The 13,397-nt window shown below is 34.6% G+C and overlaps 1 protein-coding gene across 8 annotated transcripts in view; it reads right to left on the reverse strand.

Annotated features, from left to right (window-relative positions):
* Nucleotides 1–1,004: 1,004 nt before the first annotated feature.
* The window catches only part of EHBP1 (EH domain binding protein 1), a 310,384-nt gene continuing 297,991 nt past the window's right edge, over nucleotides 1,005–13,397 (reverse strand). For 5 of the 8 annotated variants that reach the window (XM_015557893.1, XM_015557894.1, XM_015557892.1 and 2 more), the window contains 4 exons: nucleotides 9,750–9,849; nucleotides 8,555–8,628; nucleotides 2,262–2,376; nucleotides 1,455–2,056 (listed from right to left, as the gene is read on the reverse strand). In XM_015557893.1, coding sequence (XP_015413379.1) covers nucleotides 1,966–2,056; nucleotides 2,262–2,376; nucleotides 8,555–8,628; nucleotides 9,750–9,849 — 380 coding nt within the window. In that variant the 3' untranslated portion in view covers nucleotides 1,455–1,965. Of the gene's footprint in view, nucleotides 2,057–2,261; nucleotides 2,377–8,554; nucleotides 8,629–9,749; nucleotides 9,850–13,397 lie in introns of all 8 variants that reach the window. The other 3 variants (XM_006778555.2, XM_015557898.1, XM_015557897.1) reach the window with 1 other exon arrangement.

Genomic DNA, 13,397 nt, shown 5'->3' on the forward strand with positions numbered 1-13,397 from the left:
GGGTCAGTGGGGTGGGTGACGCTGATCGCCCCAACCTCGGGCTGCTCCGGGCCGGCGATTTGCGTCTGCCGGCTTCCCGGGGCTGAGAGCTGGCTTCTGAGAGCCTCCCCGGGAGCGCGGCGGCTCGCTCTGTCCTCCTGCTCGAATAAAGAGCACAATCACCAGATTTCATTGAGTTCCGATAACTTTTCAATAACTTGTTAAAATCCTTGTCATGAAGAAACTACCGTAGCAAGTTTTTGTCATTTTGAAAGACTGGCAACTGAAGGTGGCTGCATGCTTTTGAACGGAATTTGTGTGTATGTGTGCATGTATACATACTTGTGTGTATATGTATGTGTGCATATATGTATGTGTGATCGAGGCAAAAGTATAAATGCTAGTGGACTGTTCTCTGTCTCCAGACTTGTTGAATTAGCCTTCTTTGTTTTGAACACCTCTCTAGAGGAGTAATGGGAAACTACCATAAAATCGCCAATTTCTGTTGCCTAGAACTTCTTGTTAAAAGTTCCTTTTCCCTCATATCTCTCTCTCTCTCTCTCTCCTCTCTCTCTCTCTCTCTCTCTCACACACACACACACACACACACACACCTGCATGCACTCACTCCCCTCCAACAATAACTCTCTTCCTTTCACTTCAGCACCTACAGACTTGCCAGTTATCAGAAGTCATAGTTCACAGGAGTGCAAAATTGTAACAATTTAAAATAATAACGTGGAAAATTCATCGATATTAGCTTTTTTTCAGTGCTGTGGAATAAAAAATTTCCACAAATCTTTAACAGAGATGACCCTTTACGTAAGATGATAGTTTACACTGCTTAAGAAAATATGACTAATTGCTTTTCAAATCCAGTTCCTCTGTCAGCAGGGCCCCTCCGGGATGGTGTATCCTTGCCCTGTGTTCAGAAGGACCATTTTTTTTTCCCACATGAAGTCTTACTGATACACAAGCTTCTCTTCAAACCAGTGTCATTCTCATTGCAAGGAAGTAGCAGAGTGTTTAAGGTAAGAAAGTTTCTGCTTTTATTGAAAATTTATATATGACTTCAATATTGTAATAAATAAACAGATAACCATTTTCACACAAAAAAATGACAATGCTATGCTAGAGAAGAAAATATTAATTGGGAGACTTACTCATAGTGGCAAGACAGACTTTTTATCAATACAGAATAAATATTAACAGCATTCTTGAGCCAATGTTGAGAGCTAACAAAATGTAGGAACCAAGCTAGATGTAATAAATAATTATCCAGAGAAAAAGATGGCGCATTCTCAGAAGATAAGAGCTCTTTGTAAACTGATGCATGTCAATTAGTCCCATCCTCAAAGCTCACCTTTAAATCACAGGACTAGTCTCAGGGCTATGTTAAAGGGCCATCCTCTGAGGAGAGGAGAGGAAAGGAACTCTATTATCCTTACAGTGAAATGCAAAACAACTGCAGAAAATCCCACTGGTAAATAGAACAGTTTAATAAGTAAATTGAATATGATCTAACTATAAAATTTAGGTAACAGAGTCAGGGTTACATATGCCAGGACTGGAAAAAAATCATTCATGACATTTTTCTTATTCCCCTCTGACCCCCCTCCCACCATCATTATGCTATTAACAAAAAATGTTTTAAAATTTCTCTCATCAAAAAATGAGGGGTGTTCTTTTCTTTCTTCTTTGAACAGTTCCTCGAACACTCCCAATACCAATCATTCACAAGGTATCTGTGCAAATCTATTTCACATGATTTCAAGGAAATGATTAACTCACACAAAAATCCTTACACAAAGCTATGTTGGAGCTCTGTATATTTAATCTGGAAAGGAGGGAGGAAAAGGGGTGGTGGTGGTGGTAGCAAAGAAGTACAATCCAGCCAAATGAAATGTTAAGTTTTAAATCAACGAGTATGACTTTCTGGTCTGTGGACCCAAGACTAAAATTTTGGGATACAGTCTGGTCCAGTTGCTACTGAAGAACACATTTCTCTTCTTTCTTGGCCATCTTGCCTTTGTTTTGCTCCAGAGTTCGCTCCAAATGCTCATCTTCTTCTTCGGCCCTGGAAGTCAAACAGGAAACGAAATTATTTTTCTTCGTGGAGGGCAGAGCAGCACGCCCCTCTTCCCAAGGCCCAGCGGGTGCAGATATCGCGGGGCCAGTGGGAGGCTGTCCGGCCCACCCGAGACCTCTGGACTGAAGTTTCAGAAAACTTCTCGGGCCCTCAGCAGGCGCAGAGCCTCCACCCAATCCCACCGCACACTCACTGCTTTTCTTGCGCATCCAGGTCCCTGACGAGCGCGTCACGCTTGTTCACCAGGGCCACCAGCTCATCCAGCAGGAGCTGCTCGCGTCGCTTCTGGGCCTCAGTCTTCTGCCAGTCTGCAGACGAGGAGGCTCGTTATCCACCCGCAGGGCCTCTGCACACTCTCCCTCCCCTTCCCGCCTTTTCCAGTTCCCCTGTATTTCTCCACAAACCATATTATAGAACTACTAGTGTGTTGTAGGGAGTTTGGCCATCGAGATAACGACTTCACCCCTAAAGCCCTGCTTTCTAAAATTTCCCGCAGATGAAGATGGCTATAGCCGGGCTGGAACCTGAAAAAGAGACCAGGTGTGAGCCGGTGGCCAGCCGGAGGTGCACACCCGATTTAGCCAAAGTGGGGGAGGGGGAGCTGGAGGCCCCGAAGAGGCCCGCGCGGGGCTTGGTGGTGGGGGATGTGGGTAAATGAGGGGGCGGGAAGCAGAGATGGGCGATAAAATCATTCTGAAAAGGCTAGAGAATCTGCCTGAGAACCTATCCTCCTCCCCCGCCCCCCTCCTCACCCCATACAGCCTATTCTTCACTAATTTCCTCTTCGCTCTATTTTAGCAGTTGGATGTATTTCACACTGGGCGCCATATGCTTCACAATAACTTTAAAAGTAGTGAATCGGCTAATTAGCATTTTTCTTTGAAGTAAAAAATAAATTTGCTCTGCAATATTACACTGCAGCTCTCGATCGCATCACAGCCAGTTTTCTTTTGGAGAGGTTGGCTGGGTGATTTCGAATCAAAGACTTTTGCAAAGGAAAAATTACATACTTCTTTTTGAAACCCCATGTTAATGGTTGGAAAATCCGATGAGCAGTGTTCTTTACACGGGTAGGGTCAGTTTTTTGAAGGTTTTAAGTCCCAATAATATATTTCCAAATCTTTGCTGGTCTGATTATTTTCTTAAGATGAGCAGCAGTTTGGTTTGATAAAAACAGAACCTAATCGAACATTTAAAGCACTTTTGTAACCAAAGCCAACAGCTCTCTGGCCAGACTGTAAGGGCTTGTAGCTGTCAATCAATCCCCAGTCTACCCCGCCTCCCTCATTAGGAAGGTAAACAATGAAAAGAAGAAGTAGATGATGAGGCAGATAGCAGAACAAATGAGGACCTAGAGGGAAACAGGACACCAGCTTAAAAACAAAACAAAACAAAAAAAACAACCGTGGCCACTGACTCAAGCAGCCCCTCCCCCAGCAAATGCACTTTCCAAAAAACAGAGAGAAGTGCAATCCTTTTGGGTTTCCCTCTTCTCTCTCCATTGCCCTGGGCAATCATGTTAAAACTCACATGGCTGGTGCTTATTCAGATAAACCTAACAATGCACACCGCTGGTTACCATGTGAATCTTCACAAACCACACAAGAATGTGCTGGTTCAAATCCCCCCGACCCCCTCGAAAGCAAAATTTATTCAAGACAGCAAACTGCTCAGCAGCTTTATGAAAGCAAATGGTGCTAGAGGGAATTCTGTCCTGTATTTGCAAATTAAAAATTAGATACATCATCATGCAATAAAGGTTAGAATAGCAGCCAGAAGCTAGAATGGTTTACTCAATTTTATCATTATTCCTTTCATTATAAGCTCAAATACTTACATACAAATATATAAAACATACCATATACTAATAATCCACATCCGATACAAAACATCACACAAATAAATGGTCACAACGCATTCTCATTAAAAAAGAAATAAAATATTCTATAACATGAAGAGGAATAAATTATTACTATGAAAAGGTTTTTTTCTAAATGTAAGAATTTAAAAATAATGAAACAGCAAGACTGAAGAAAAGCCATATTTTATCATAATTTTATTCTTTGAATTAAAATGCTGAGTTTCAGGAATACTGGACAATTTTCTAATCTGGGTCTTGTTCTTAATCAGTCTCATTCTACATAGCAGATATTTTAATAGCGCTCTCCAGGGTGCAAGATCTTAAAGTTCATCTAATCTAATTTCAGGTAACTGTAGTTCTAGAAATATTAACTCAGATAAAAACCCAGTAAATTTGTAAAAGATTTGTAACTAAATTTTATAATTATTACGATTACTAGTTTTGATGAATATTAATTTTTCCATTCCAACTTGAAGAAATCATGTTGATTATAAACTTTAATTTATAATCCTTACTTCCAAAACATTTTGATATAATTGGGAAATTTTCTCTGCCATACACTTAAAAAGTATAACTAAATTGAAACATACATTTTTTTAAAATAAATTTTTTTTTAAAAACAACACAGACATTGAATTATCCCTTCTCTGCATTTGACCGGTCACCTTTAAGGCTTTAATTAATAATTAGAAATATCAAGATTTCTTTAATTTTTAAAAAACAAGGCTTTAACAATATGCATGAGAGAAAACTTTTTAACACCTGATATATTGAAAATTTTTTAAAATCCTAACTTTTCCAAGCTGAATTTCCTGTAACTATAACAAAAACATTTTAAAATTATGAATATTTAGGTAATTTTCATCATTTCACAGTCAAATTTAACTGATATTAGTATTTAAATTGTAGAGCAAATAGCTATCTATGTATAGTGAGTACTTTTTACAATAGCAAACTATTTTTACTTTGTACTTTCTTTTTTCATAGGAGTAAATTTATATACACACATATGTATTTGAATGCTAGCTTGGGAAATTAAGTAAACTATTTTGATGATTTAAAAAAATTAATATTTAAAACTGATCAAAATTCACATCTGTACGTGCAAGCCTAAATTTAAAAATTAAAAAAAGTCCTTTTAAAATGGCTTCACCCAGACATAATGTTATGTTTTAAAAACCTGTATGTAAGTTTGTGTTACCTGTTATACATTTTAAGAAAGAATTATTCACCTATAGCTCCACTCACAGCTAGCTAGCTAGGTGACTTTGGCTTTGACAGACTACAATGTGGGTTCTGATTAATTTAAAGATTCTAGTGTACTTTTGCTACAAAAGCCATACTTTTGCAACAAATAGGATTAAGTTTTGATGCTGCATTTGAGCCAAATTGTTGAAATAAAGAGATTCTGTTTATGTTCATGTGCACTGAGCTGTTTTGTTAATTTGAAAAAACTCTTTTTTTATATATAGGGTCAATTATTTATTCTCTGATTCAGTTTATTTTCTGAAATTGATAATTACTTTGGAAAAAAGGCAAAAGAAATACCTATAAACACTTTAATAGAAAGGACCTACAGTTGCTGTAGTAAACCTTCCACCTTGCCACTATAAATAAGCCTGGCACTTTGATGAAAATTAACACTAGTTTTGTAAAGAGCACATTGGGGGATTGCAGTCGAGTCTTATCTTTAGTTCCAGTCAACTAGCAATCCTGAAAGAGTTTGCATCATCATCAGAGCAGGCCATTTGATAGGATTCTACCTCTGTACCTAATCAATCTATGGAAGACTGTGGCTGTGCTGTGCAACAAAGCTAAAATAGATTTACAAATGGGGTTTTAGGGGATAAGCTCCTCCACAGGATTACATATTGATTTTAAATATAAAAAGCTTATCATATAAACCATAACTACAAAAATAGTGAACCTATGCATAAATCCCTTTAGAAGAGCACCCACTTCAAACTCTAAGCCAAGAATAAATCAAGATGTACAAAATCCTAGAGAAGATCCATTCCTTGTGCAGAAAATGAACACACCACTTTCTAAAGGCCCACCCCTATGTGTGCAGAAATGAATTTACCTTTCCTGAGGGGGCATTAAGTAATCTGAAACAAAAAAAAACTATAGGAAAAGTATCTGAATGATGTTTGCTAGCTTAGGGGATCCTATAACTGAGCTCAGTAGAGTGAAACTCCTGCTATGAAAAAAAAACTTAAGGTAAAACACAGACCAGAGTGATTATGGATTTTCAGAAGAATGGATATGTTGAATGTTGTTATTATTTTGCTCTCAAACCAAGCTGTTAATATTTTGTTCCATGTGCTGTGGCTATTAATATTCCATGCTCTTCTCCTGGTGAATGGTTTCAGCAGCAGATTTATTTGAAAATATTTTAGTCAATTTATTACAAAAACCATCATATGGCTACTAAGTAAATTTTTAAAAGAGATGGGCAAGAACAAAGCAAAGCAAAACAAAACCAACTAATGCAGCCTGTTAGTGTGTTTTTCTGTGGTGTTTTAACACTCCAAAAGGCTACTGACCTAATCACATGTATGTCCATTCTAAGGGTTGGCTCAGAGGACACAGTCTTCACAGAACTGATTATCAGGACTGTCAGTACCTCTCCAGGACAGCTCAACCCTAGTACTGCCCAGGCTAGTGCAACAGGCCTCTCTAAGAAAGGGTCTCTATTTGTAATCAACAGGCTGCTTCTTTCTTCAAGTCTCTTTTTTCCCCCTTAACCAGCAACAGAAACTTGTTGAGAGATTTGAGGCACAACCACATATGGGACAATTATATTATTTTTAAAGAAATCAAAATCGTTTGGAAAAAAAATTACTTTTTCCCCCTCTTAAAAATATATGGCTTTCTACCAGTCTTCCATGTGTACAAGAGCAGGCAGAAAAAAATTGTAAGATTATTTAAGATTGTATGGCTCGTATGTAGGGACAGGACTGCTGATGAAATGGGGTCTTTTATATGTGTCATGGCCCTCCTTTTAAGATGGTATATGGTAATAATACTGGTTTTGGGATAGAAGCAATATCTGCCTTAAAAGTCCACTGTATTGTATCAAGTTGTGTTTTAGGGATGATTTAATTATTATACATGAAAGAGTTGGCAAATTCTTAATACTCTGTATTGAGTGTAATGTATAATGAATCTATAAAGAATAAACTGAATAATGAGTTATATATTACATATACTACATATACATAGATTTAAAATTGCATATATATATATACATATATATATAAATATACCATGTAAACATATCTGCAGTAACTACCTTTCACTAACTATTTAGCTTTCCAATTTCTTAAAAATTATACAATGTCTACAAAAATTATATCCAAAGGAAAAATATCATTTAATATACTTCTATTTTTTATTTCAATGATAAGTTTCAAAGAATTTCTTAAATATTTTGACAAATTTTATTCAGATAGATAATCATTATGCTTGCTATTAAACACACGATTTTCATTATCAGTGGTATAATTTGATACATTTGGATAGCCACTTGAAGGAAATTAGCTATCTGAAACCTTTTAAAATCAGTCTGATTTCTAATGAGGATGTATAAGTATTGTTAGTCATATTTATCAAATGAGATAATTTACATAAAAGTAAAAATAAAACTTCTATAATTTTAAAATATGCTATTTAGATAAATAGCATGTATTTTATCCAATAACAGTGTTAATTAAAATATTTTAAAAATGTTTTCACTTGCCTTCCCCCTTACAACCTTAAACTTCTAGTTTTTAAACTAATTAGAATTGACTTATTATGGATCAGGTACCTTATCAGGTAAAGAAGGAAATTACCATGGACAGTCAATGGGTTAAGAGGTCAATATAGAATAGGAAAATCAATTTGCATTGATTAGACAAAAGGTCCATTTTACAGAGCCCAAAGGATTAGCTTTTAAGCAGACAGACATCTTTAACTATGAGACATTTTCAAATAATAAGGATAAAGAGAACAGCATTCTAAAACACCTAATTATTTTGAAGAAATCATATATAGTAAATGCCATAGTTAAGATAGCCAATGTTTACTGATATTATGAACTATGCTTAGGATTACTACATAATTCATTTAAAAGCTTTATGAAAAGTATGAAAGTGTTTCATTTATCTCTTATGCCAATCTTTGCCTGAATAATCGCTTAATAGGAGCTATAGTAGACTGACAGTGACATATTTCAGTGTTGACATCAATTAAATATTAAGGTAAAATTTAGATTTGAAATGTGAAAAATCAAAATGGTAAATCTTACCCAAACCTCTCCAGTGTAAACAACTTTAAATTGCACATAAAATGTAATTAAATCATTTAACTCCTTATATTTTCCATTTTATTGACATTTAAGCTTACTGAAAAAACTTAAGAAAATCGTGTGTTTAATAGCTAGCATAACAACTATCTGAATTACTAGTAAGGTCCTTAGGTTTTATATGACTAATGCTTTTTGATGCTAAGGCATTTATTTGCAAATTCTGTAGGTCCCTAGTCAGATCACACCTAGAGAGACAAGAAGTGTATTATGCTCTTTAAATCTCTCTTGACAATTGACACCTCACATACCTCCACTCCACCATAGCATCTCTTACCTTCAATGGCTAGCATTGCCCGCAATTCCCGATTCAGCAGCTCATACCTTCGTTCTAAGTCATGTTCTTTTTCCCTAGGCAAGTTGCAAAAGTTCATCAATATGCTAATTACTAAATCATTAAACACTTAAAAGAACCTTTAGGTTACATTGATTTTAGGACTCATAACTGACTTTTCTCTTTAACTTTAAGCTACTCCAAACAAATGATACACAAATCTAAAACCTTCCTCAGGTTGAATATTTACTAATGCTGTTATTTTTCTTCCTCAATTTTGAATTGCACAGAGGTATATTTTAATCTGAAAATAAATAGTCTCATTCTTCAATGCTTCTTGTACTAAGTGCCAGATATAAGGCTATTTTGTCTATTTTGTCAAAGAGTTTTCATAGTTCACAACAAACATGCTTTTGTCTAGAACTCCGATTGAAAAGAACACAGAAACATGGCAGCACTACAAGTGCAAATTTAATATGGACACGGTTATAAATCTAGGATTGGTTAATTTTTGTGCTTTTTTATAATTCTTTTATCAAGTTCGGGCATAACAGAAATGACAGAAATATCTGATTTCACTAAAATAAAACATGTAAGCCTGTTTCTTCCCACATTAGGTGGCATAATATAAGAACACTGCTAGTTAGCAAAAAGGAACAAACATTAGGTCCTATAGTAAATTAAATGCTAAAGACTAAGAATGCTTACATTTGGTTTAGTCTATATTTTACTGTAATTCTTGTAATTATAAAAAGGTCACTTCTCTGTAACTCATTAATCTTTTATCCCAAAATTTAGGGTAACATCATCTGTAGAAGACAAAGGTACTTTTGTCCTTATTAAGAGTTAGTTTAATTTTTAACTTAGAATCTGATGTTAAATACATTTCAATTTATTTATAGGTACACCAAGTCTTATTATATACAATACTTTATTTCTTAAACACAAATATTGTTTATATTCATTGGCTTTCTGTATAGCAAACATATTTTCAGTATCTAGCACTCTATTTTTTAAATTCTTACTGTTCAGATAGAAACTGGTTATACACTATTTTTTTATTTTTATGTAAAATAGACTTTAACCTCTAAGGAAAGAAAAAGTTAAGTCTAATAAATATGAAACCCTAAGAAACCAGTAACCAAAAGCCTAAGATCCACTGATGTTGCAGGAAAAACAAGCAGTTATGAGTACTTACAGGAGAGAGAGCTGGTTCATTCTCCTTATTAAAGCATTTTTCTTATTAACTAACATAAACCATTCCTGCATCATAGCTTCTTCTTCTTCGGTGTTTCTTCCTATAATTCAGGAAGAGTTATTTCTTGTTATATGACATTTGCAGGCTGATAACTGTTTAGCACAAGTGTTGTTTTTTCCTAACATAAAAACATTTTAGTTACCCCGATAGTTCAATTAAACAGTTTATAACAACATAAGATTAAAGTCCAAGGCCTGAAAAAAGAAATTGATATTTAAAATTTCATAATCTTCTAAAATTCAATCTTCTAAAGCTGTTATTATTCAGCATGTCGAAATATACAGCCCTCCTGAACATATCTACAGATCATACTAACACTAACACAGTGTTAGTGTTAAAAGAAAAGTGTTCCAACTTTTAAATCCTCCCCAGAGGCTGATTTGTTATTATAGTTCAATGAGGAACTCATGGTGCTGACAGACATATGGTCATGATAAAGAAAAAATATTAAAAAATCATTATGAGAATTACAAGACTAGCAGGAAGATCAGAGAAGTCCAGAGATTTTGTGAAAGCTTCCACTTGTAACAACTTATTTTTTTTCTTCTTTTTCTCCCCCAAAGTAAACTAAGACATACGTGCATATACCATTCTGGAAGTTATCATTCCTAATAGGGTAAACACTTGCAAATTATTTTAAATGACCAAGTTACAAAAAATGCCTATAGCTGTCTGTGAAAAAACACATTATAATGAACATAATAATGTCAGTAAATCGGAAAACATTTGAATGGAGAGATGGTCTAACATTTTAGATTATAAACTTACTAATTGCACATTTCAAATCCACTTTTCCTAATATGCATTCCATCATCTACACTACTGCCCCCCAAAGGCCACTGTATCAAGAATTATAAAATACAGTATGTATTTGATATTATTCATGTAGAAGTAGTCCACAATCATACTTAAAAATTTTCCCTAGCTGGTTTGGCTAAGTGGGCAGAGGATTGGTCTGCAGACTGAAGGGTCCCAGGTTCGATTCCAGTCTGTGGGATCGATCCCCAGTAGGGGGCGTGCAGGAGGCAGTCGATCAATGATTCGCTCATCACTGATGTTTCTATCTCTCTCCCCCACTCCTTTCCTCTCTGAAATCAATAAACATATATTTAAAAAGTTAAATATCCCAGCTAAGAGTCAACATTCCCGTTAGTTCCCAAAATTTTATTTTCTTTGTGAGCAGGATATTTTCTTTTAACTTTCAAATACATTTAAAACATTTAAACAGTACGGAGGTATAACTGAGTCAAAAGTCAAGTCCTCTTTCACCAATCCCACCCCAACTCCCTTCCCCAGAAGTAAGTACTATTAAGGTTTAGCATGTCTCCTTCCAGGCCACAGAGATAGCTGTCTATCACACACGTATATACCTCATCTATAGATTCATACAGGTTTTTCTTTAATATAAGTGAGATCATATCACACCGGGGTGGGCAAAAGTAGGCTTACAGTTATGAGTACATGAAACAGGTTTATTCTTGTATTGTTATTAATTATTGTAGTAATTATTATTATTAACCTACTTGTGCCCACCCCTGTATATTACCCAGTGATGTACTGTTGTCATATTGCTTGAAGATCTACCTCATTCTTTTAAATACTTAAATTATGACTGTACCATTTAATTAACTATTTCTACATTGATATAAATTTGAAGAAAAATTTAGAACGAAAATAGAGTATAAAGAACTGTTCTGGGTGCAAAAGATGTTCATTCAGAGCATCCCTGTGAAATAGGTATCTGTTGTTCATCATTAGGGAGAACAGTGAGGATATATGTCTTCATTAAATGCTGTTAAAACTTTATGGTAGGGAGCAGACAGGATAGATTCTTTTAGAGTATGAACAAAAGTCTTTATTGTTTTACAGTATTTTTAATCTCTCCTTTAGGGTAGCTGGTTTTGTATTCACTTTAGACCATGTGATGTCTTGACACTAGTCATGTGATATAGGCTGCGATAGGAACAAATCCCTGGGTAGCAACAAAAGAAGAAAGAGTAAAAAGAAAAAGCTGGGGAAAAGCTTGCAATTTGGAAAAAGGCCAATTGTACCCTAGTGAAGGCCTTTTTGATCATTGAAATCACACATGTGTGCAATATTAATAGGTGCAGTTACTATGATATTTTATTTTCTGATGAAAGACTTAATTCTTGTGTTTATAACCTAAGTAGCTTCTAAAAATACAGACATTAAAAGTTTGTTTTGAGTTTAACTTAACTTATAATTGAGGCTTTCAGGGAATACTAGAAGCAACTAGCCTACTCTTAAATTAGCATCATTTTCTTCAATGGAAGACTGCTTCCTTGACAGTAACAATATTGATGTGGTCCTATGTTATTTTCAGTGTAACTCATGCCTGGGTAAGGATAAAATCCCTCTCCCCTAATTGTTAGAAAATAACTAATAATACAGAGTTTTATGCTTCAAAAGTAAATAAGCCTAACAATAATATGTAAAGACACATTTCACATTGTGACATAGATTATATGAATTAACTGAAAAAACATATTTAAGGTTAAGTCAATTATGCACCACAAATTCCTTATCTGAGATTGTACACAACGATGGAAATCTATACTTAGCATGGCAATAAAAAAATTAAATTTTCTTCTAACACATCATTACACTATTGTTTTCAGGGATTTAAAAATTTTTAAATTCAAAAAGCTTTTAAAAGCCAGTAAGTTGAACCATTACAAATTAATCCTGACTTTAATAACTGGTTAAAGACCCCTTTAGCTTTATAAGTAACAAAAAATATTAAAGCCTGTGATCACAGTGAGCTTTTCTCATTTCTCCTCTAACCATTTGTTATTTAATCCAATACTAGTAATCCAATTTGTCCATCAGACTTTTAAAGGGCAGAATGCAACTTCCTCAGCTTAGACACTTTTCAAAGTACAATATATTTTTCAAATGAATGCTGGATGTTTCATTTTTCCCAACTGTTCCTAGCTCTAATGCATGAGGAAAAAAAGAACAAGATGAACATTGTTCATACTGATTAAGTAAGAGCTCATTAAAGAGCTGTCAGTGCGGTACTTTGAATATGCATGAAGCATATAATCAGATCTAGTACCGTCACTAGAGGAGAATACGGTAAGTACAAAGGATTGATTTAATTACTTAGAGTGGGCTGTGGTGGTAAAGCAGTCTTGTTAGTGCAAAAAAGAAAAAGAGGCTATATTCTGGCACTGTTAGAAAAAAAGGCAGTTTTAGCTTCTGCCACAATACATAATCTCAGAGTAAAGCACTTTACATTGTAGCTTAGAATGAAGAATGTCATTATTTTATAAAATGGCCATAAATAATTTTTTCTTGTTTAACCTTACCTGGTTAACTACTTCTATTTCGAAATTATTTTTGATTTATACTTACCAGCTACATTTTTGTCATGTTAAGAGTCAGACACTGATACTTTTTTAAATTTAAATTTTTTAAATTTCAGGAATTGAAAGATTTAATATGTATTAAACTGAAAAATTTAATACATACTATTAAGGACCATTTTGAAATTTAAAAAAAATCAAAATACTACAGTTCAGTATACAGTTACTAAAATGTGAAACCATGGCTGAATTGTTATAC

Source organism: Myotis davidii, unplaced genomic scaffold (assembly GCF_000327345.1).
Source record: "Myotis davidii unplaced genomic scaffold, ASM32734v1 scaffold6, whole genome shotgun sequence".
NCBI lineage: Eukaryota > Metazoa > Chordata > Mammalia > Chiroptera > Vespertilionidae > Myotis > Myotis davidii.